The following is a 24,412-nucleotide window of genomic DNA, read 5'->3' as shown; positions in this document are numbered from 1 at the left end:
TTGGTGTAACGACCCCAAAAAGGACCGTCACCGGCGCTAGGATTCAGGTCGGCTTAAGGCCGCCAGAACCCGTAGCAAGCCTGCTATACTCTCTGTGTACCTGTAAACCTCATACATGATCATACATTTTCAGTGAAAATAAAACTCTTTTCTGAACCAAGGCTTAACCTGTGCATGCACTCTCTCTGTACTCTGTACTCATGTACTCTGTACTCTGTATCCCTGACTAGAGCTTGCTCTAGATGGGTTAATTCATAACTGTTAAGCCTGGTTTTCACATACAGGAAAACATATATACATATACAGATCATGTACAAAACATACATCACTAGGTCTAGGTCAAGCAACAACTATTACATCTCTTTAATATTACATGTCCACTCTAAGCTATTACAGATCTCTTCACTATCCCTGCACTCTGCTGGACTGTCCATGTACACTGTACACTGAACCTGCAAAACTGGGGTAAGGGAGTGGGATGAGCTCTATAGCCCAGTGAGTAGAACAGTAAAACATCTCAGTAAAATATGATCTCATGGAATGCGCCATAACACAGACAAGCCACATCAAGAGTAAACCTGTCACCACATAGTCCCAGTAACTCTGTGCCAGGGCGTAGAATCGAGCACCTGGTCTTCCTGTCATATATGTATATGCGTATATAACACCTGTGAACTTACCATTGCCAGGGCGTAGTCAAAGGCTCCTGGACTTTACTATATACCTGCCAGGGCGTAGTCAAAGGCTCCTGGTCTTTGCTATACGTGCCAGGGCGTAGTCAAAGGCTCCTGGACTTCCTGTCTGAGACTATTGGATCATTCAGCATTCACTCACATCATCAAATAACAATGCAATGCACCATAGTCGTGAATACTAATGCAATCAACCTATGGCATTAACATGATGCATGAGATATGCTAAAAACAGGTTGTGCTTGTATCAAAAGTCATAAGTTTAGTTCCACTCACCTCTGGCTATCTGGACTGACTGACTCTGCAGGTTTACCTCTGGAGCAGTACTCACTGCTGCTCTCTCTGGTTCCTCTGGTCTGTAATACATAAAGAGTCAAATGAGGGACCAAACTAACTTATCAATACCTCTAGTACACTCCCCAAGAATCCCCTGAAACTTCCTTACCTAGCTATGCAAAGCATGCAAAAGAAAAGCTGGACAGAACACTTTCGGCGGCAGGTTCGGCGGCCGAATGTCCTCTCCAGAGACGAAACTCAAGCACCTTCGGCGGCCGAATCTCAAGCTTCGGCGGCCGAACCCTTTCGGGGGCAAGTTTCGGGGGCAAAACAGACTCCAGAGACGAAAGTCTCTAACCTTCGGCGGCACCTTCGGCAGCCGAAGTCCCCAAACAGAGCCGAACATGCAAAACTCACGGGGCAAGCTGTGGCAACCAAGTCACCATGCAGGAGGTTCGGCGGCCGAATGAACTTTCGGCTGCCGAACCTGAGTTCAGCCAGAACTCAGCCCGACGGCAAACCAAGCTCCTCCTTCTCTTCAACATCTCTAAACATGCATAATCAACTCCTCAACATACATATACTCATGTATATGATCACAGGGGTCCAAAACTATCTACTACCCCAAACAACAAATCACACATAACACAGAAACATATATTCATGCATATATCCACAAACCTTCCATTGAAAACCTAAACATGCATCTCTCTCTTCACCTATCCCATAAAACCTTCAGAAAACATATAAAACCATAGTCAACACATCACTTACCTCCTGGTGAGTGATCTCAACAAAGGAAAACGGTTCAACTCTCTTCACCCTCACTAACTCTCCAAAGCTCACTTTTTGCTTCAAAACCTTCACAATGTGGTAAATGAGCAAACTCCTGCATGAGCTGCTCAAAACACTTGCAGATGAGTCATAGAAGACGTGGTCATTCCATGGCAAGAATCTGAGGCCAACACTTGTCAAAACAAACATGACTCAGCTCACTAGCCAACTCATCGTCGGCTGCCCAATCACAGGCAAGACCATGCAACATTCGGAGGCCGAACTTCCCTTCGGAAGCCAAACACTTTCGGCGGCCGAACTTACTTTCGGCGGCCGAACTTGGCTCAACTGCCTTAGGTCATTTCAACTCAAAACTCACTTCCCTTAACCTTCAAACATCTCATAAAACACATAATTGCACGTAAGAACATATAACACACTTCGACGTCCTGGATTCCACTGGTAAACAGGAATGCCGACGCCGGACTCTAGCCGGGTATTACATTTGGGAAGAAAGGTAAACTAGCCCCACGATACATCGGACCCTTTGAAGTCTTGCAAAAGATTGGGAATGTGTCGTACAAGCTAGATTTACCTGCTTCGATGGAAAGAATCCATCCGGTTTTCCATGTTTCAATGTTGAGGAAGTTTGTGTCAGATCCGAGCAAGGTTCTTAGTGAGCCTGATGTGGAGGTCCAAGAGGATCTCATCTATGTTGAACAGCCAGTACGGATCATAGACACCCAGATCAGAAAGTTAAGGAACAAGGAAATCCCGATGGTGAAAGTCATGTGGAACCACCACAATTTGGAGGAATGCACTTGGGAGACACGGGAGTCTATGCTCCAGCAGTACCCTCATCTCTTTTAAGGTTAGATCTCCTTGTGTTTATGTGCTTTGTATGTATGTTATGTTTTATGCCATGTTATGTGCTAGTTGAGGTACATTCGGAGACGAATGTTCTTAAGGGGGGGAGAATGTAATACCCGGCTAGACTCCGGTATCGGAATTCCTACCGTCCGGTGGAATCTCGGATGTCGGAAGCCTCTAGTAGGGTAGAATCATGTTTTCATAAAATGTTTTAAGGTATTTCATGGTTTTAAGTAAAATGGAAATGAGTTTTTGCATGAAAACAACCTTGAAGGAAAACTCAGGTTCGGCCGCCGAACCTCAAGTTCGGCCGCCGAACATGCATGCCTTCGGGAGCGCCTTTAGGCCCCCGAAAGCATAAGTGAGGAAAGTCCAGGTTCGGCCGCCGAACCTCAAGTTCGGCCGCCGAACATGGCATGCATACGGAGGTACATTCGGCCCCCGAACGTGGCCTGGCCAGCCACTATAAAAGGGTCCCTTAGCCAAAAATGGGCGAGCTTTCTCCCCATTTCCGGCCAAGGTGAGCTCTCCGCCGCCCCTCACCGATCTTGAGTTCTTTCCTTCCCATCTTACTCGATTTTCATGAGTTTTTATTTGGTTTTGAAGATTTTCAAGCTTTGAGCAAAGTTTTGGAGCTTTGAGGTTCAAGAACTCAAAACCTCCCACCTCCGAGTTTAGGACGTCTCTCTCTCGATCTACAAGAGGTAAGAGCCGATCTTAAGCTCATTTTATGTTTAAAGTAAGTTTTATGCAAGATCTATAAGGTAGAATACATGTTTAGCTCATAGTTAGGTTTATGGGTTTTATATGTGTTTTTGAGCAATGTGAGTTGCTTGTGTGTTGTAGTTGGGGTTTTTGTTGGTTTGATGCCCCTAGGAACTTGTATGTTTGCTTGTGAATGCTTGGGAATGTTGTAGAATAGGTTTATGCATGATTGGTTAGTTTTGGAGGCATAAATGCATAAGGGAGCCAAGTTTCTGCCCTTTGGCAGAAACCAGGTTCGGCAGCCGAAGGAACTTTCGGCCGCCGAACATGGCTGGGGGGGCAGGCCTTTCGGCTGTCGAAGTTGCCCCTGAAAGGAGACTTTCGTCTCTGTCTGGCACTTTCGGCCGCCGAAGGTGCCGCCGAACATGCATGAGTTTCGCCTCTGTCTGGGAGTTTCGGCCGCCGAAGGTGCCGCCGAACCTGCCTGACTTTCGGCTCTGGAGGGACTTTCGGCCGCCGAACCTGCCGCCGAAAGTGCCCTGTCCAGCCCTTTCTTGCATGTTCTTCTATGATTATTCCATGATGTTTTAAGGGGTTTTTGGGGAATAGTTTAGAGTTATGTTCATGTATGTTTGGTCCCTCATTTGAGTCCACCTGTGTAGGTTCGGACCCGAGGAACCGAGGATCCCAGCAGTGAGTCTGTTGCCCCAGTGTCTGGTCAGAGCTATCCAGAGGTGAGTGGAATAACTTATTATGTTTTAAAGCAAAGAATGAACTTTTTAGCATGTTTCACGCATCATGAATGCCATGTGCTGAATTAGGTTGCTTGCATTAGAATTCACGAATATGTTGCATTGCATATGTTAAATGTTGATGTGGATGAATGTTGGATGATCCATAGCCCTCGATCTATGATATGACGATATGATATGTACGGTACGGAAAGTAAGACCAGTGGGACCCATTCTACGTTCGCTGGCACTATGTAAGGGAAAGACCAGGACCCATTCTACGTTCTGGCACAGTTGGACACGGTTATGTTATGATATGTAAGGGAAAGACCAGGACCCATTCTACGTTCTGGCACAGTTGGACCATGTAGAGGGCTATTGGTGACAAGTTCATCCTTGATGTGATTAGCTGTGATGTGATGCATTCCATGATCCATATGATTTAAATGTTTTTATTATTCTGCTCACTGGGCTCTAGTAGCTCACCCCTCTCCCATTTCCCCAGGATTGCAGGTTCAGGGTAGACCAGGAGGTTACAAGAGTAATGAAGTCTGGTATATGTAATAGATAGTGTGGACATGATAAATGTATTAATGTTATGTAAAAGTATAGTTTCAGTCATGTAATGATATTGAGGATTAGATATTGTGCTTGACATTGTGTATGAGGAATCCCTTTTATTACATGATCAAAAATGTTTTATAATGTTTATGGAAGCCAACTCATCTCATGATGTATTGCCCATTGGGGCATTGATGAGATCCCACAGAGGGATCATGATTATGATTATGACTATGTACAGTATATGTTCAGGTTGAGTTGGATGTTTGAAGGAAAAGTTTTAAATTTTTATGTATTTTATTGATCATGTATGGGATTAAACAGGTTTCCAGGATGTATGTTTGGCTTGCTACGGGTCCCGGCGGCCTTAAGTCGACCCGGATCCTAGCGCCGGTAGCGGTCCGATTTTCGGGTCGTTACACTTCTCCCCTTTCAGCAGAAATATTGGCTCAACCCTTTCCACTAAAATTCAAGCTCCTAAACTTAGACAAGTATAATGGGAAATTTGATCCTATAAATCACAAAGCCAACATATCTCACCTCATTCAATCCATGATTTCAAGAAGTTCGCTTAAAATTTCAAATAATGATTCATCACTTGTATTCTTCTATAGAAGCTATCCTCGGATTTTTAGAAAGCTAGGCAAGATGAACACAAGTCTCTACATAGTTACATTGACAAATTCAATGTTGAAGTAATTCAAGTTGATAACCTGGACATAGAGATTGCTTGTGAAGCAATAAAGAAGAGATATCAAAACACCAAATTCATAGAATCCTTAATCGAAAACCCAATAAGAGATTATTTTCAACTGATGAAAAAGGCACAAAAATATATCATGTTAGATAATGAAAGCCAGTCTCTTGAAACTGAAAGGAATGAGGAGAAAGTTTAGCAAAAAAAAAGGAGAAACCTCAGCTAAGAAACATAGCAGGAGAAACACTTAGAACTTTTCCTACTAAAGTTATTTTATCAGTAGTATATATACAAACTCTTAATTGTTAATGTTTATTTAAAGCCTTGAGCATAATCCTCTAAGCATTAACAGAAGTACTAAAGAGATTCGTCATTAAGAATTCCACAAGACGACAAGTTCAGTAAAATGAACCATAAAGGCGATTCATCACTAAGAATTCCACAAAAAGATAAGTTCGTCAAAGAAAACCATCAAAGTGAATCATCACCAAGAATCCCACAACTAGGCAGTTCATCGCCAAGGATCTCACAAGGTGACAAATTGGTCAAAAGGAACCACTAGGCGATTCATCACTAAGAATCACACAAAGGACAAGTTCGTCAAAGGAAACTATAGGGCGATTCATTGATAATTGTCAATGGAATTTTGTTACCAGAATCTCATAAGATGATAACATTATTTAATGAAAATCAAGGATAATTCCTTGTTAGAATCCTAAGAGGAAAAGTCAAAAGGCAACCTATTGGTAAAATCCAAAGTTCGTTAAAGAGCGAAAATTTGTTAGTAATATGCCCTACAGCCAATCCGTTAGTTGTAATTGGATATTATTCTTCATGTACTTTAAGTATTTAAATATGTTTTTATAAAGGCTATTATTTATCTTTAGTGTTAATTTAACCTCGAGTAAAGATAAAGTCCATGAGATTATATTACTGTGCAAAGAAAATTATAATATGGTTATAATTGTTTGATTTCTATTGCATTTAAGTAATGTTTCCAAATATTTTTTATCGATATTCTTATTATGATTGGACAATGATTAGAGCTGTTGAGACTGGTATATATATTATGTTCTTTCATTTTAGAGTAAGCAACTGATCACATAGGTTGAGATACGTGAGATATTTATAACTAATATATAGGTGCTTATTTTACAAAATAAGTGCACTGAACTGATCGGTCTGAGAAATCCATATGGAAAATAACCTGTGTCTATGGATTACTCAAGTGATGATTTACTCAAGTGATGGTTGTATAAGTGATATTTTGATTTGAAATCAATAAATAATCTTATCTAGGGACTTTATGTTTTGATTCATATTACAAGTTATTTGGTTCATAAATAACAGATGGGGATAAATTAGATATATTAAGAATTGTATTTATGTGATTAAGATAGAATTCATCACCGTAGGTTAAATTAGAGAATGTCTCATTTATTCTCTATTAGTATTGATCATGAAATTCTTGCATAAGGTGGAATGAAATTAGTAAATGAGATTTGAAATTTCATTTAATCGGTTAATAACTAATAGATGGGAACTAATATGATTTAACATTGTAAACACATTCCATGCATCAAATGTTAAATCGAGACATTTGGATATTAATTACACTCACAAACCATATACTGAAAGATTAAGTCAAACCACTTTTGACATTTTGAATATTTGGATAGTTTTGATATATTGCTAGACAATGTTCATGACCTTCAAATTAATTAGTTAATTATATTTGTTGTCAACATATTTAGAACATAATGGATCACACACATAAAAAATTGCATGATAAAATAAAATGAGAAATTAAATCAAGTAGGACTTGATTGCATATAAATTGACATTGGGATAAAATTATAATTTGAAATAATTATAATTTTGATCTAATTAATTAAGGACTTAATTAAAATTACCTAAGATTTATATGGTTTGTTTATTAAAATTCTGGACCATAGTTATAATTTATTTATTTAATTAGTTAACAAAATAAATAAATATTATTATATTGAAACCCTAGGATTTTAATATAAAAGGGCATCTTATGAGAGTCTGTGTCTCTACTGGTAGAAACCCTTTTGAGCCTCCAGAATTTGTAGGAAAGAAAGAGAGTTAGTACTCAAAATCTCTCCCCTTCTCAAAACTTTAGAACGATTCTAAGGCTTTTCGATTGTCATTCTAGACATTATTAGAGATCAGAGACTTGGACGGTTTGTGGTTTGCGACAATCCAATCAAGACGAACGATCTCGTATTTTTGCTGAAAAAAAAAAGAGGTATTTATTTTCTCTTTAATATTATTGCTTTTTTCGTTTAAACGCAATCTATGTTGGTGAAAAAATTTATTTTTCTATTTCTTTCATTGCGTCGATTCGATTGAAATCCAACAAAATTTAAGTGCAATACATTGACAAAGAGAGTAAGTCTAAAGAAATTAGCGGCCAAGAAAATATCAAAAGCGCCAATTCGATTGAAATCCAACAAAATTTAAGTGCAATACATTGACAAAGAGAGTAAGTCTAAAGAAATTAGCGGCCAAGAAAATATCAAAAGCGCCAATTCGATTGAAACCCAATAAAATTTAAGTACAAAGCGACAATTCAAAGGCGTAAAAAGAGGTACGCTCTAAAAGGTTTTAGGAACTAAAATCCAAAACCTCATATTACAAATTCTTACTCTATTATCTAAAAATTCTCTCCAAAACCTCATATTACAAATTCTTACTCTATTATCTAAAAATTCTCTTCGAAACCTGTGATGTTATAAATTAATTTTGAAATCCAAAGTACGGGTATATAGAGGTGAGCATTCGGTCGAATCAGTTTAAAATCGAACCGAATTGAATAAATTAAAAATCGAAATTTGAGTATTATTAAAAATCGAACCCAATCGATTTTAGTCAGTAATCGAATCGAATCAAACCAATCTAATTCAATTCAGTTTGATTTGATCGATTTCGATTTTTAATAAATTTTTTATTTTTTATACTTTATTTTTAATATTTTAAAATTTAATTGAAATATTTTAATATTAATATGATCTAATCTCTATATTATTGAAAATAATATATTATTATCACTAATCAGTTCGGTTTGATTTTTTCGATTTTTTTCTGATCAAAATCGAATCGAAATAACCGAAATTTTTAAAATTAAAAACCGAACCAGACCGAAATAAATAAAAAACTGAACCAAATTTTTAAATTAATTCGGTTCGGTCCATTTTTTTGGTTTGAACTAAATACTGCTCATCCCTACGGTTATGGAATAAGCGATCTGAAATCATCAAGTTTTTGCAGGTCAAAAGATCTCGGATACAAATAATCAAAACTTTAAAATAAAGATTATAAAGTCATAAAATTTAAAAAAGAAAGAAAGTAAAAGAAAAAAAAATAGTAATAAATGTCGAATTATTAGAGGATTCGATAATAAATATCAATTTCTTATTGTCTTTATTAATAGAGGTAAATATTCATTAAAATTAAAAAAAAATAATTCAATAATAAATGCCGAATTACTAAGAGAATTCAACAATAAATAATATTTTTTTATTACTTTTATTAAAAAAAGGAGTATTCTTTAAGATAAAAGAAAAAAAAAACTAACAATAAATACTGAATTACTTAAGGATTCGACGATGAATGTCGAATAATGGTTGCCCTAAGACAAGTATTTAAAAAAAGTAATAGAGAATGAGGGGAGGGAATTCGACAATAAAAGTCAGAAAATTTTGTTATATATATATATATATATGAACTCTTAACAAAAAATGATACTTCAGTTATAATATTTAATGAGTAGAATGAAATATTTTTTTTTACGAAATCTAATCGAATCATATTATTCGTTTTCAAAGTGAATCTAAAAATTTATATTTAAAAGGAATTAATGATACAATATTTTTTAAAATTCAATTTTAAAAACTGAACTAAAACTCAAATTTAGGCTTAAAAAGACTAATTCACATTAGAATATTCAGTTTTTACGGACCAAATTAATTCCTGATAATTTATTTGAAAAATTCGATTTTGAAAACTGAATCGATATAGGGAGATTCACCTTAGACATTAAATCCTCACTTGGGAGATTTGAGAATTAGTCTCTTGAAACCAAAAGGTCCAAAACCCATTAAACATTATCCTTTTAATCTCACGATGAATGAACTCGATCACATTAGTACCCATCAATTAAAATGTTCAAATCTTACCCTCTTGAAATATCTTCAAGATGAGAAGAAGATTCCTAGTAGAACTCTCAAATTTATAATTAAGATGGATTAAGATAAATTTAGTAAGGAATTTTAGTTTTAAGAAGATATCCTAACATAGATTCTATAAAAGGGCATTTCAAGTATGCTTTTAGGTTGAATTACTGTTCAGAGTATATATTTAAGATTTATTATTGATTTAAGTAATGAAAAGGTTATCCACAATTTATTCAATATTCTCGTATTTTGTATATTTATATCCAATGTCTAAGAAATTCAAATACATTATTAAGGAATATGTTGTCATAGAATAGTTTGCCAAAGTTATGTAAAAGATAAAAATAATTCAAATCTGCATTGAGAAAAAAGAAAATCATATTAGGATAAAAAAGGACACGATGGTGGAGTAATAAACCCTGTTAATAGACATAATAGAAGCATGATTTACTGCCACTTGGACTATTGGTAAATGCATAAAAAAATTAGAAAAAAAGTAAAAAAAATATATTGAAAAGAATGTAAAAATACCATTATTTGAAATTTTTTTTATCACAACCACATTCACATGAAGTTTATTATAAATAATTAAATATATAGAAATTTATAATTGTTGTGGAAAATTTACTGTCAATATTGACATAAGTTTAAAAGTTTTTACTTGTCATTTATACTAACAGTATTGAGTGCGCTTGCCCCTAAAACTTGTGGGACATTTAAATTAGGGGTGATCATTCGGTCGGTTTGGTTCAAAACCGAATCGAACCGAATAAACCGAAAATCAAAATTTGAGTGTTTATGAAAACCGAACCGAACCGATTTTGGTCAGAAACCGAATCGAACCGAACCGGTCTGATTCGGTTCGGTTCGGTTTGATCGGTTTTGATTTTTAATAATTTTTTTATTTTTTGCACTTTATTTTTAATATTTTAAAATTTAATTAAATATTTTAATTTTAATATGATTTAATTTCTATATATTATTGAAAAAATATATTATTATTACTAATCAGTTCGGTTCGGTTTTTTCGGTTTTTTTCTGATCAAAACCGAACCGAACCGAAATAACCGAAATTTTTGAAATTGAAAATCGAACCGAACCGAAATATATAAAAAACCGAACTAAATTTTCAAATCGATTCGGTTCGATCGATTTTTTCGGTTTGAACCGAATACTGCTCACCCTTAATTTAAATAACTTTTTAAAAAAATAAATTTAAAAGTTATTTAAATTAATTTAATTTGATTTATTATTGTTAAATTTAATTTAAATCTAATCCTATTTTAAAAACTAGTTTAAAGGGAATAGTGCCCTATAAGGACTCGTTATTCATTTTCACAATAATTTACATGGAATTCAACACACCCCATCATCTCACGTTTAGAATTTTATTAGTGTGTGACGTATTTATAGAAGATCTGACATTGAAGGGAGAGACTCTGATACAATGTTAAATTTTGATAAATATTTGAGTCAATTTGAATTATTGTGTTATAATTTATATTTTAAATTTTTATTAAACTACAATATGTATATAAAAATAAGGTAGAGAAGTAAATAATGAGATTAACAAGAAGGAGCATTATTGAAATAAAAATATTTATTTTAAGAATTATTTTATTATTCAAATAAAATTTTAAGGATTATATTGTAATTTTTTTTTATAACTTTTCATATTAAATTTAATATTATTAATTATAATTGTGATAAATTAAAAAAAATTAATTTTATTATCCAAAAATAAATGTTTAATTTTTTTATCCAATAGATCATTTGAAAAATAATTCTAAGTGGTATAATATATGAACTATAACTTTTTTTATGAAAATTGATTAAGGTCAAATAGTTAAAATTGAGCTAAATGTGTAAAAACTTATTTTATTGTGTAAAATTTTAAAATTATGATATATATATATTTATCATAGTTAGGGTTTTTGAATTAAAATAATAAAAATTTATATAAAAATTGAGATAAATTTATTAAAAAAAGAAATTTTATAAAGATGGATATATTAGAAAGAGAAATTTGAGTTAAAACGATAAAAACTAATATAAAGATCGAGATGAATTTATTAAAAGGAGAAATTTGAGTTAAAAGGATAAAAATTTGTATAAAGACCTAAATAAATTTATTAGAAAGAGAAATATGATATGCAACTTATGCAAATTGAATATTATAATTGAAATTTTAAAGTTCCAACTGAATAAAGAACATAGATTTAGAATAACTCAACTTTTATAATTGAATTAAATTGGATATCCAAAATATCTAATATAGCCGTTACTGGATAAGACAAAATATAAGGTAATATTGGGTCTTTTTCAAAAAAAAAAAAAAGGCAATATTGGGCTTTGTACTTAGCGTAATGGAAAATGAAATTCAAGCTCAATAAAATTGGACTCTAGAACTTCAGGGCTTTGGGAAGGAAGATAGAAGTAAAATATGCATGGAAGTGCATGATTAATATTAAAAGCAAATAATATTTTGATATTCTCATACAATATCATCAATTAAAATAAAACAAAATAAAAAAATTAATTGATTAAATCAAATACTAGACACTATAAATTTAACAACAATAATAATTTACCATTCTAAATGAAAATACATAGGTACCAAATCATAAAATATAAAAGGAGAATTTTCACATGTATGAATAATAAGTTTGCTATAATTATAAAATATGATAAATTTAATTTGAATTTCATTAGAATTAATAGTCAAAATTATGTATAGTAATTAAATAATTTATCTCAAGCAAAGGTAAAGATTTTTCAAGTTAATTTTCCTTTTTTTTTTCCTCACAACCAAATTGCTATATAGAAAAATTGCAATATAACTTGAAAATCTAAATTTGAATTTAAACGCGCAACCAAGTTCCAACGTTCAAAAATCAAAAAGTCCGCCTCAACCTCAGGCTCATTTCCAAATGCGCTCCGCATTATCCCTCCAAAACTCATTTTCGCTTCCCGCCTAACCCATTTCTCCTCTTATTAAAAAAAGAACAAAAACCCTAATTTTTAGTTCATCCAAAACCTCATCTGTTTCTCTTCACTCTGCATTTCTTACATACACGGTCCCCTCATTGCGTTTTTCTCCTGCTCTGCGGTGGCCGGACTCCCACAGCATCATGGCTGGGAAGCGAAAAACGACGACTTCACCTGGAGACGCGTCTTCCAAGCAGCCAAAAAAAGTGGTCGCAGAAGAGGAGGTGGTTCAGTTGAATAGTGAAGAGGAGGAAGTTAATCAGGTGGATGAACAAGGTGCTAAGATGAGCTCTGATGTGAAACCTCATTCTGAAAAGAGTGACAGTCGTAGATCTGCTGAAAATGCTGCTTCTGAGGAGGAATCGACTAAAAATGAGAGTGTCAGTGGTCATGTTACCGATGAAGATGGGCCTGAAGCTAGATTTGTCGGTGATCCTTTGCCTGATGAAGAGGCTAGAACTCGGTGGCCTCATCGCTATGTGAAGAAGGTATTATAAGTCTAACACAGCATTTGGTTTTAATTTTTGCTGATACTGGGAATTATTTGCTGATAACTTGGGGTAGTTTATTTTGGTTATGTTTGTGTTTGTTGCAATTGGCTAGCACGTCTTGAAGTAATTGTTAGCAGATTAAAATTGAGTTTTACTATGAACACTGGCTGGTTGTCATATTTTAACAGGCATCATCAAATTTAGTTTATGAAAATTATGAACTTTGAGGTATATCAAAGAATACAACATGTTCAAAGATTTATGAAAATTATGATTTCGTGAAGTAGAAGTTTTTTTTCTTGGTGCAAGACACAGCTTCACATAACAGCTCTTATCCAAGCAATGCTCACTAGCTTTAGGTTCATATCCTCCTTGTTCTCTAGCTGCTATTTTTCTCACTCAACTTAATGCTTCAAAAGCACTACTGTATGAAGTTTTAACTTGTTTTACTTAGTGATAAGGCTAAATTCAATTCAATGGGAATCTATTTAATGTTATTCCATGACATGTTTATTGTTGCCGTCTTGCTAGTTATCTACCTCTCCAACCACAAAATTATGAAGCTATTACAATAATATAAAAAAATGATGAGAGTATGCATCATTCAACCACAAGTAATGAAGTCATTAATTTGAAAGCTCAAATAATAGGTGTGCGTTTTTGTGCTGAAGCCTATAAGTTGAGGCTTGCGCTTTGCGAGATCAATTCTATTTATAAGAGAGTGTTGCTCATTTCTTTAAAGCATGCATTTGTTATGTTCAATGGCAAAACTGATGGGTGGGTTGATTTTGCAATCTTGTCTTTGCTGCATAAAGTATTGCTGTTAGCTACAGAATGGGGAAGTCTATACTAAGTAAGATATATACTCCTTGTTTATTATCAGAGTATGCACATTAACATAATTTTACTTTTTATCAAGTTGTAATTAAGATAATATAATAAATGGCAAGTTTTAAATTACAATAATATTTTCATTTTTATTTAACATTATTTATTATAAAATTCATTTTTATATTAACGCAAATAATGTGAAAAGGTTATTCTTCCCTACCATGTCACCATTTGGTGAGGAAAGGATTCTTTGCCTGGTTCAAGACAAATACTATTTTCTTGCCAAGGCATATTGAGTTTTGCTATCCCTAATTGTTCATAATTTTAGCAAAATGGACCTTTAAGAAGGTTGTCATAATAATTTATAGAACCATTCTTCAGACAAGTTATCAAAGACATGGAGCTTATGTTTGATCAAGCTAAGAATATTAAATTTTAGTTCAATAGGCTTATTCATGTTCAAAGCTCATGTTTATTTCTACTATTTTATTTTTTGGTACTCAAACAAAGTATTTTATCTTACTTCCTTAATTGATTTTGTGTTTGTTGTTTACTTTATAGTCAAACAAACAAGCAATTGGATCAAAGAGTTCAAATGTGTGAGTGTTATATATTTTTCTTTTCAATTACTCTCTTGCCCTCTCCCTTTTATGTCTTTATTATTATTATTTATGTGCATTTGAATAATTGAATCATGTTAATATCCTTCAGTCACATTGTTCAATTTGTTATTTGACATAGTAAGGATGACTGTGAAGAGATCTTACCAGCTCGACGCCATTATACACAAGCAGAGGTTGATGGACGCTTGATCTATAATCTTTATGATGATGCTCATGTCAAAGTAAGTTATTGATATCTTCTTTATTTAGAATGGTATTGTTTCCACTTTTACATGTACCTTTTTCATATTAGTACATTGTGTTTATAATTGTTAGATTCCCTTTTGATTGCTTGGGTTGTCTTGTTTAGAATTGAATATTAATGGCATCTTACGGGATGAAGTAAGTAATTTACTTTTCCATATAAAATAATATGTTTTATTTGGAAAAAAAACATTTTTATTAACGCTAAACTAAATTTAATCCAATAGTATTTTCCAAGATTTGTTAAGTTCAATTATAAGGATTACTTTTCTTTATTTTTGATATATTTTTAATAGCATTCTAAATAGTTTCAAACTCATCATTATTGTGTACTTTTTTTTATTTTCCCTTATCATTTGATCAAATCCCACTTTTTGCTGGAGTTTTATAAAGTTTATAATAATCATATTTCAAACCAATTCAGACTTCCCACTTGTCATCTTTAGCGGGTGTTGTCTCAACCATTTTATGGGTTTATTAATTGTTCATAAGTATATTTGACCTGTTGTCTTTTTGTTCCGTATTAAAGTTGACTATTATGGTTTTAGTTTTGATGTAAATTTGTCCTTTAATAGATGGATGGATGTATGCATATATGTATGTACATATGTATGTCCAACTAACTTGCATATGAGGCCTTTATCAAATAATGGGATATTATTTATCTTGTTTTTGTCATTCAAATATTCTTAACTGAATTTGAATATATAATTTATGAGATTTTAATATTATTCTAGCCCTGTGTTTGGTTTTTTCTAAACGCTTTTTTAATTTATGTAATCTTTTCCTTTTTCCTTTTAAATTTTATAGGTAGAAAGATTTTAGTATGAGTTGTTTAGCCACTTTAGTTTTTTTTGTTTAGGCTGAGGATGGAGAGGACAGCTATATATGCAAGATTGTGGAGATGTTTGAGGCCACTGATGGAAAATGTTACTTCACTGCTCAATGGTTCTATAGAGCTAGGGATACAGTAAGCTATGATTATATAATATTTGTTCGTGTTTTTCTTTTCCTTTCCATTTTATAATAATGCTAATGGTGATTATTGTTCTTTTGTTAGAGCATCAAGCACGCCTACGATATCGATAAAAAACGTGTTTTCTTTTCAGAGATTCGGGATGACAACCCATTGGATTGTCTTGTTGAGAAGCTGAATATTGTTAAGATGCCTTTAAATGTATGGATTGTCTCCTTCACTCATTTGTTTTTTACTTTTTTGATTTTACAAAGTTGATAATATTGTGTGCTTGTGTATTAGATGGATTTAGAAGGAAAAAAGGCAAAGATCCTTTCATGTGATTATTTTTGTGATATGCTCTACTTACTTCCATACTCCACCTTTGTTAAATTACCACCAGGTAATTACTTCTCTCCTTTTATTGTGTAGATTGATGATTTTCACATTAACTGTACTAGTTTGCAAGTTGTAGGTTTTCTTATGCTCTGTAATATTTTTTAAATTTCAGAGAATTTAACTGCTAGCAATGAGAGCTCATCCACATTATCTAGTGATGATGATGTAAACGAGGTGAAGTCTACTAGTGATGCTCATAAAAAATCAGAGGTTACATTGCTGGATTTGTATTCTGGTTGCGGTGCTATGTCAACAGGCCTGTGCCTTGGTGCCAATTTGTCTGGCTTAAACCTTGTTACAGTAAGTTATTTTGATATTTCCTTAATTGGATGTTTAAGCATACTAAATGAAGTCACCTAGAATTTTTGTAGGTTTAATTTTATTATTGTTTTTTACTTAAACCAATTGATTGTTTTTATTTCCCATTGTAGAAATGGGCTGTTGACTTGAATAAATATGCTTGTGAGAGTCTAAGATTAAATCACCCTGAGACAGAGGTACTCTTTATATATCGAGCTTCAAGTTTCTTCTATTGTAATGGAATAATGTGAATTTCATATTCTTAGACTGATATGCTCCAAATCAGGTGAGGAATGAATCTGCAGAGGATTTTTTGTTGTTGCTAAATGAATGGGAGAAACTTTGCATTAGGTTTTCACTTATAAGTAGCAATGATCCAGAAAAGCAGCAGTCTTATCCTTTTGATTCAGAAGAAGAAGGAGATGTGCAAGGGGATGATGAAGATGAGAATGATGATGAAGTTTTTGAAGTAGCAAAGGTGCTCCAAATTTGCTACGGTGACCCAAAGGAGAAAGGGGAGCGTGGATTACACTTTAAGGTAAACTTGTAGCAGTATAAAAGATGAAACTGGTGGATTAAATTTTTGGTTTCGAATGGTATTTTCCAAGGGCAGGGAGTATGTTATTCGTATGTAAGTGCACAAATTTAGTTAGCTTGTTGGCTTATACATTATTTAACATACACATTTGATCTGTTTGGGAATTTAGCCTGCACTTTATAAACTCATAGCACCAGGAAAGAAATGAAACTTGTGATTTCATTTTATGTGTTTGCTGTAGCAAATTGTTGGGAATGGAAATTCCACATTAGGGATAAATGAAGATGAAAGAATGAGTATAAGTGGTTGGTTGCAATATCAAATTAGTGAGTCCTTTATATGCATGAAGTAACCCAATAATTTATATAAGTCCATATAAATTGAATTTGGTGCCTAACATGTTTAGCACTCTCTTCAAATTTAACACATATGCAAAAGGTGAGTATGCTATCTATCTGTAAATTTTCTTCAAAACAGAAAACTTTAGTTAACTGGTTGGGTCTGTTTTGTATTACCGTCGAAGATGTGGTTGAAAAAAGCATTTTTTTCAAATGTACTATTTAAAAAATATTAAGAAGTATTTTTAAATTATTTTTTGACATGATTTAGTTATAAGAATACTAAAATAAAAAAAAAAACTTTTACTAAATTGTTTTTTTTCAATAGTATCTAAAGTAGTTAGTCTAAAAAGCACTTTTTTGACATTCAAACTCAATGCCAGATATGCTTATTATGGTTTGAGGGCTGGTGTGTTACTATTATAGAAGTCACATTTATTTGCATCGATTGATAATGTTCAATTTGCATAAAAATAAAGAGGAGAAAAAATAAATTCTCATCTCAATTGGGATATGTTTCGAATTGTTGTTTATGCTATCAACTATGAGCGTTATGCTGATTGTGTTGTTTTTGCTTTGTTATCTCATCAAATTCTAATTTTGCTTCCTTTCATTTGTCTGTTAAATTGGCTGTCTACAGGTTAGCTGGAAGAATTATGGCCCTGAATATGACACATGGGAACCCATTGATGGTTTGGGGTATGCAACCAGATAAACATTCTAAACTAATTTTATGTTTTTGTGTCTTACCAATCCTTCGTTAAAAAATGTATCTCACAAGTAAGGTTCTTTGAATAGTAACTGTCAGGAAGCTATAAAGGAGTTCGTCACAAATGGGTACAAGTCAAGGATTCTACCATTGCCGGTGAGATTCCTTCAACTTTTACTAATAAGCATGGAATATTTAACATAGATTATTAATTCCTTTTTCTAATGATTTTTTGTTTTATCATTAAGGGTGATGCAGATGTGATTTGTGGGGGGCCGCCATGTCAAGGCATTAGCGGATTCAACCGTTTTAGAAATAGAAATAATCCTTTGCAAGATGAAAAAAACAAGCAACTCATAGTTTTCATGGATGTTGTAAAGTTTCTGAAGCCAAAGTTCGTTTTAATGGAGAATGTAGTGGATATTCTTAAATTTGCTGATGGATTCCTAGGGCGATATGCCATGGGTCGACTTATTGAGATGAACTATCAAACAAGAATTGGCATGTTGGCTGCTGGGGCATATGGGCTTCCTCAGTTTCGGATGCGTGTTTTTCTTTGGGGTGCCCGCCCTACTGAGGTCTCTCTATAAACCAATTACTCAACTTGAGTGTAGTTTTATTTTATAATATTTTATAACTTATTATTTATGATTTGCAGAAGTTGCCGCAGTACCCACTTCCCACACATGATGTCATTGTCCGAGGCGTTGTTCCTGTTGAGTTTGAGGTACGTGTGCAAATTTGGAAATTTGGTGTTTGTCTTGATTCCGTAAGCAATGCACATGAAACCTCTATTTTTACTGTTGAGAGTTTTAACATTAATTTATGCTGAGAAAAATCATTGAACTTAGAGTTAATTTCTCCACATTCTTCATGCTCATTTTTGTTTATTTTATTTATGTTATATGTGACATGCAGAGTAATGTTGTAGCATATAACGAAGGCTGTGTAGCTCAGTTGGAAAAGAAGCTTTTTCTGGAGGATGCAATATCTGACCTCCCTCCAGTTAGTTTATTTTGTTATGCAGCAATTTGTATTTGTTATTATGCGTGTTTTTACTATGCTTATGCATTTTTTTTTTTAATTAGGTCGAGAACAATGAACATCGCGATGAAATGCCTTATACGACAGATCCTAAAACAGAATTTCAGCGGCAGATTAGATTAAGGAAAGATGGTAAGCATCTGTTAGCCTATCATCCTTGGACATTCCTGGAAACACTCCTAGATTTTATTCCGTTTATCAGGGGACATGCTATTTAAATTAAGAGCAATTATTCTGTTTGATATGTGTAGAGGCATTTTTTTCTCTGGATCTGCTAGAATAATTATATCCCCTTAGCTTATTTTATATTGATTTTCTTAATTTTGCTACCTATTGCTACTTGCTAGTGCAACATTCTGTTCTCAGAGTGACCTGACGGCTAGACTAACATTCTAATTTTTGATGTTGCAGAATTGCTAGATGCTTCATTGAAGTCAAATCCATCAGAATGCTTGCTGTATGATCATCGTCCACTTGAGCTGAATAATGATGATTATCAGCGTGTTTGCAGGATACCAAAGAAAAAGGTTTGTTTCTAGCAGTATCGTAGTGCAAGACTTTTGCCGTCTTGATGTTGCTTTTTAATTTCACAAACTTGCCCTGTTTGAATTAGGGAGGAAACTTTAGAGATCTTCCAGGTGTTCGTGTACGTCCTGATAACAAAGTTGAATGGGATCCAGATGTTAAGAGGGTTTATCTGGATTCAGGAAAGCCTTTGGTAGCAATTCTTTTCTTTCTTTTTTCTCATGTATACTCTATATTTTCTCTGTTTTATCATTTATTACTAACGTTTGTGCTACTTTGCTTGTTGATTATTGCGTTATGGCAATCGTAGGTTCCGGATTATGCCATGACTTTTGTGAATGGGACGTCATCAAAGTAGGTTCCTTTCCATCTCACTGTTGATGCTTTTGGTTCTATAGTTGATTTGATTTGTAATGATGTTCATTTTTGTGATTACGCAGGCCATTTGCCCGTCTTTGGTGGGATGAGACTGTACCAACTGTCGTTACAAGGGCTGAACCTCACAACCAGGTTGAATTTTTAAAACTGTGGAGGGACGTGGCAGCTCGTGGACAACATAAAATGTGTAATTCTGATTTGATTCTTTTACAGGCAATTATGCATCCTGAGCAAGATCGAGTACTGACGATTCGTGAAAATGCAAGACTCCAAGGTTTTCCTGATTACTATAAACTTTGTGGGCCCATAAAAGAAAGGTATGAAATTCTGAAGATAAATTTGTTATTTTTGGTGCTTTCCAATTCCAATATTGGTTTGTGATAATAAGCTCCAAGTTCTCATATTCGACGACTCTAATATTAAAATAGAGCAACACAACATAGGATATAGCGGTTTTAAACCACGTGGAATTAAAACAAGCTACACGCATTACACTTCAAAACATAGAGAAAGCAAAAGTAATGAGGTTAATTTGTTTGGGAAAGAGGTGAACTGTTATGGTCGCAGTTCATCGATTGCATCATGGGATGAGTTGAAGCTTTTAACACCTTGAATTTGTTAATAAGAGAGTTAAATATTAAACGTGTTTATCGTTAATTTATTTATTTTATTGAATAAATTAAACTTTTTAGTTGATGTTAAAATAATTATAGTATTTTTAATTAGAATAAAAATTTGATATAAGCAATTATTAAATAAAGAATTTCTAATATAAAATAATAAAAATAAGAAATGAGTATATAAATATAATTTGTCTATTATGGATTTGGTCATTCCTTTATTCATAAAGTTAATCTCTTTCTTAAAAACAGAGCTTGTCCTTAAAGTTAAAATTCTAAATAAGATTGGTTATCTTTTGTTGTTTGTATTTAATTCTCGTGCTTCTCGACTCCCAATTAAAATAATTTCTTGTATTGATGACCAATAAAATAAAATTCTGTGCATTAATAAAAAAGATCTTTAGCCTTTTTTCTTGCCATTTCTAAGCTGGTAAACTTTTTTAATGAGTAGAGAAAGTTCTTTCATAATCTCATAATGAACCATTGTAGATTATGTGGTGGGTCAAGAAATGTTCTTCCATCCACTACTTTTCACTAATTGTTGCTTGCAGCTAGATGTTTGTGCTAGGTTCATAGCTGTCATCATCCGTACTTTGCTTGAGTTTCAGTTCTATCTTTAATTTGAATGGTTTTATTCACAACATTATTGTTGCTACTTGTACATGTCAAGTCTTTGTTGCAATTTCTTTGGGATTACCAAGAAAACTTTGTAATTGTTCAAACCTGTTTTTCATTTGAAACTTGAATTGAGTAATCCTAGCTTCTTTCTTTGCTTCTAGCTGAACCAATCTAGTCTCATTTTGTGTTTGCATTTTGCAAAGTAAGGATTTTAGTTCCTCCCCTTGACAATTATCTATGATACTAAGTTGTTATGGTCTCAAGTCATGGACTGCGCCATAAGATAATTGATAGAGAATAAAGAGCTTCTAACATTTCAAACTTGTTAATGAGAGTCTTAAAATTCAATTGTGTTTGTAATTTTCTTGCTTCTCCTATTGCTCATAAATTAACTATATATATAATGTAGGATTTACAATAGCATAATAATTTCTCATAGTTGTAAGTTCTATCCTACTTAATAATAACTAGAAAGATTATCCTAATCTAAACAATACTAAAGATTGATAATAATAAAAAAAGTATATCCTAATGTAAACAGTAACAAAGATTGATAATAATAAAAAGGTATTGGCTAAAGTGATACAACATGTTCCTTTTTAGGGCATCATCTTCTGATGTTAGCATTTGGTCCTTTAGCTACTCCACTCCAACAAAATAAAATTCATTGGTATTGTAAGAAAGACTCAACTCTTTTTTCTACCATTTTTAATTTGGTGAGTCTCTTAATGAGTAGAGAAGGTTCCTTCGTTGTCTCAAAAAGGACCATTATAGATTGTGTAGTGGACTAGAAAATTGTTTTTCATTCACTATTTCTCTCCAATCATTGCTTGTGGTAGATATATGGTAGTCATTTTCCCTCCTGCCCTAGTGTCAATTTTATCTTTGTTTAGAATGCTTTTATTCGAAATACTACTGTTGTCACCTGTACTTTATGCATCCGAGTCTCAGTTGTAAGTGTCATTGAGATTACTAGGAAAATTTTGTAAATGGTGAAACATATTTTGCATTTTAGTCTCAAGTTGAATAATTCTAGCTTCCATTCTCGTTTCTAATTGAACCAATTTAGTTTCATTTTGTGCTGGCTCCTCATTTTTGTTTGGTGAATCTCCTATGATGATAGACTTTGATACCAATTTGTTAAGGCCCTGCGTCACGAATTGCATCATGAGAGAATGGATGGGAAAGAGTTTATTGGAGAAAGTTTTTGGCACCTCAGATTTGTTGAAAGGAGAAGATAGACCTTGAATTTGTTTATAATTAATTTACTTATTTTATTGAATAAAATTAAACCTCTTGTATGTTTGAAGTTCATACAATCATAATATTTCTAATTAGATTAAAAGTCTAATACTTATGAGATAAAAATACTCTTAAGGTAAGAGAATAGAAATCTAATAACAAATGAATAAGATAAAACAAGATAGTAGATAAAAAATAAGGTAATAGAAATAAGGAATCTGTAGATAAATATAATCATTTAGTTATAGATTTGGCCTATCCGTTATTTATAACATTATTGTTGCTACCTCTATCTCTACCTAATAGATAACATGAACACATTTAATGTGTAGGTTTTTTAACACAAAAAGGATGATAAGAGTTGCTGGATTAATGCAAGTATTGTTGCTGGGAGTGTGGTGTAGGACATGTTTACTATGCTGAGAGTTACTTAAGTAACTTTACGAACCCTATCAATAGAAAAATGATTAACTTTCACCAACATTTTTAGTTTGTTTTGGAAATAGGAGTTCAAAAGGCAAGAGGACAAAGAATCCTTTCTCTCTTTGCATGGTTCTGGACGACAATTTCGTTACTTGCTGATTTATGATTGTTATACTAATATGTATAAAGTTTAATTTAAATAGTGCAGATAAATAATTTCAAAACAGTAATTTCCTTAATAGCAATGTTGAAGTCTCATAAGATTTTAACTGCATTGAGATTGCAAAGTCAGTAAAACAAAAGTTCCTCTTGGAAAAATAAATCTCAACAGAAACAATTGCATTGATATTCTGAAATTTGCTAGAAATTTTACCTTTCAAATACTTATATTGTACTGGTGTAGATATATCCAAGTCGGAAATGCGGTTGCTGTACCGGTTGCTAGGGCACTTGGTTATGCACTGGGAATGGCATTCCAGGGATCTGCAAACAGTGAACCTTTGTTAACATTGCCAAAGAAATTTCCAAATATTGTGGAACAAATATCTTCAGATTCTTCAAAAGACAATGTTTGATTTGTATTGGCCAAAATAGAATACAACATTCATTCCATTTGGCTGATGATTATTTCTTCCATTGTACTATATGATACATTCTTCAATGAATGCTCCTGTATTGAAGACTAGAAGCAAATGAATCTTAATAGTAAGGTTCCTTAGTTTTACTTGTACCTTGAGTTTTTAACTTTTGTCTTTGCTCTTCATAAAACGAATGATTTATATGATGGAAAAATTAATATTTAGTTTCAATAATGAAGATTTATTAATTGTTTTTTTGTTTTGCAAAAAAACAAATAACACAGAAAAGATGTGGGTGCTTTTAGGTGATTTCTTCCTTGTTGGGAAGTTTGATGAGATCTTGAAGAAATTTGAGGTTGATTTGTTTGAGATTTGTTTTGCTTTCATCTCTCTCTCTTTTGTTTTTTTTTTTTGAAAGTTTGGTTTGGAGGAATTTGGAGCTGGTGATTTTGGGTTTGCTTTGTCCATTGCTCAACAGCAATTAGGTCTCTGTCCATTATGCCGATCTCATCCCCATCGGTGTTGTTGGCGTAATGTTCGAGATTTAAGCTTGAAGATGTTCGCTCACTTGAAGATGTCTATTGCTCAACATTATCTTCCACAATCTCTCGATTGAGATGAAAATTAATGGAGGTTTCCCAAAAGAAATCTTCCTTGAAAATGAATATGGTGTACAAGTGTAAAAAAGTTGTGTATGAGTGGAAAGCTATAAAATGTCTAAATTATATAGGATGATTGTGAAAAGAAGTGTGTTGGGGAAAACTCTATGAGATAGATGAATACAAGAAAAGGATAGACACAACGAAAATTAAAGAGAAAAGTAAAGTGGGGGGTTTTGAGTACTAATAATAGTAAGGGAGAGAATGGAGATAGGGTATAGATTACAATGTCATCTAAAGTTGGGAAGGGAGAAGGGGAAGGCTGAGGATTTTTCAGTTAAAGGGGGGGATGATTGGCTCTTGAAATATAAAGGGTCTTAATGACCTAAGAAAATAATTTGAGGTATACTCTCTTATTGTTAGTTATTGTTTAAAGATAGTAGCAATTTTGGAAACAAGAGTTAG

General features: G+C 33.2%; 1 protein-coding gene across 1 annotated transcript; it reads left to right on the top strand.

Moving 5' to 3' along the window:
* Nucleotides 1-12,410: 12,410 nt before the first annotated feature.
* LOC110610536 (DNA (cytosine-5)-methyltransferase CMT3) lies at nt 12,411-23,500 on the top strand. The gene is made up of 21 exons (XM_021750497.2): nt 12,411-12,981; nt 14,377-14,414; nt 14,557-14,659; nt 15,544-15,651; nt 15,742-15,858; nt 15,940-16,039; nt 16,148-16,335; nt 16,467-16,532; nt 16,622-16,873; nt 17,852-17,910; nt 18,010-18,076; nt 18,169-18,498; nt 18,579-18,647; nt 18,839-18,925; nt 19,009-19,096; nt 19,376-19,491; nt 19,578-19,682; nt 19,800-19,843; nt 19,930-19,999; nt 20,081-20,184; nt 23,174-23,500. Exons 1-21 carry the CDS (start codon nt 12,637-12,639, stop codon nt 23,343-23,345), a joined length of 2,628 nt encoding a protein of 875 aa, XP_021606189.1. The 5' UTR covers nt 12,411-12,636; the 3' UTR covers nt 23,346-23,500.
* Nucleotides 23,501-24,412: the final 912 nt, after the last annotated feature.

Source organism: Manihot esculenta, chromosome 3 (assembly GCF_001659605.2).
Source record: "Manihot esculenta cultivar AM560-2 chromosome 3, M.esculenta_v8, whole genome shotgun sequence".
Lineage (NCBI taxonomy): Eukaryota > Viridiplantae > Streptophyta > Magnoliopsida > Malpighiales > Euphorbiaceae > Manihot > Manihot esculenta.
This window is presented reverse-complemented; position numbering and strand designations above follow the sequence as displayed.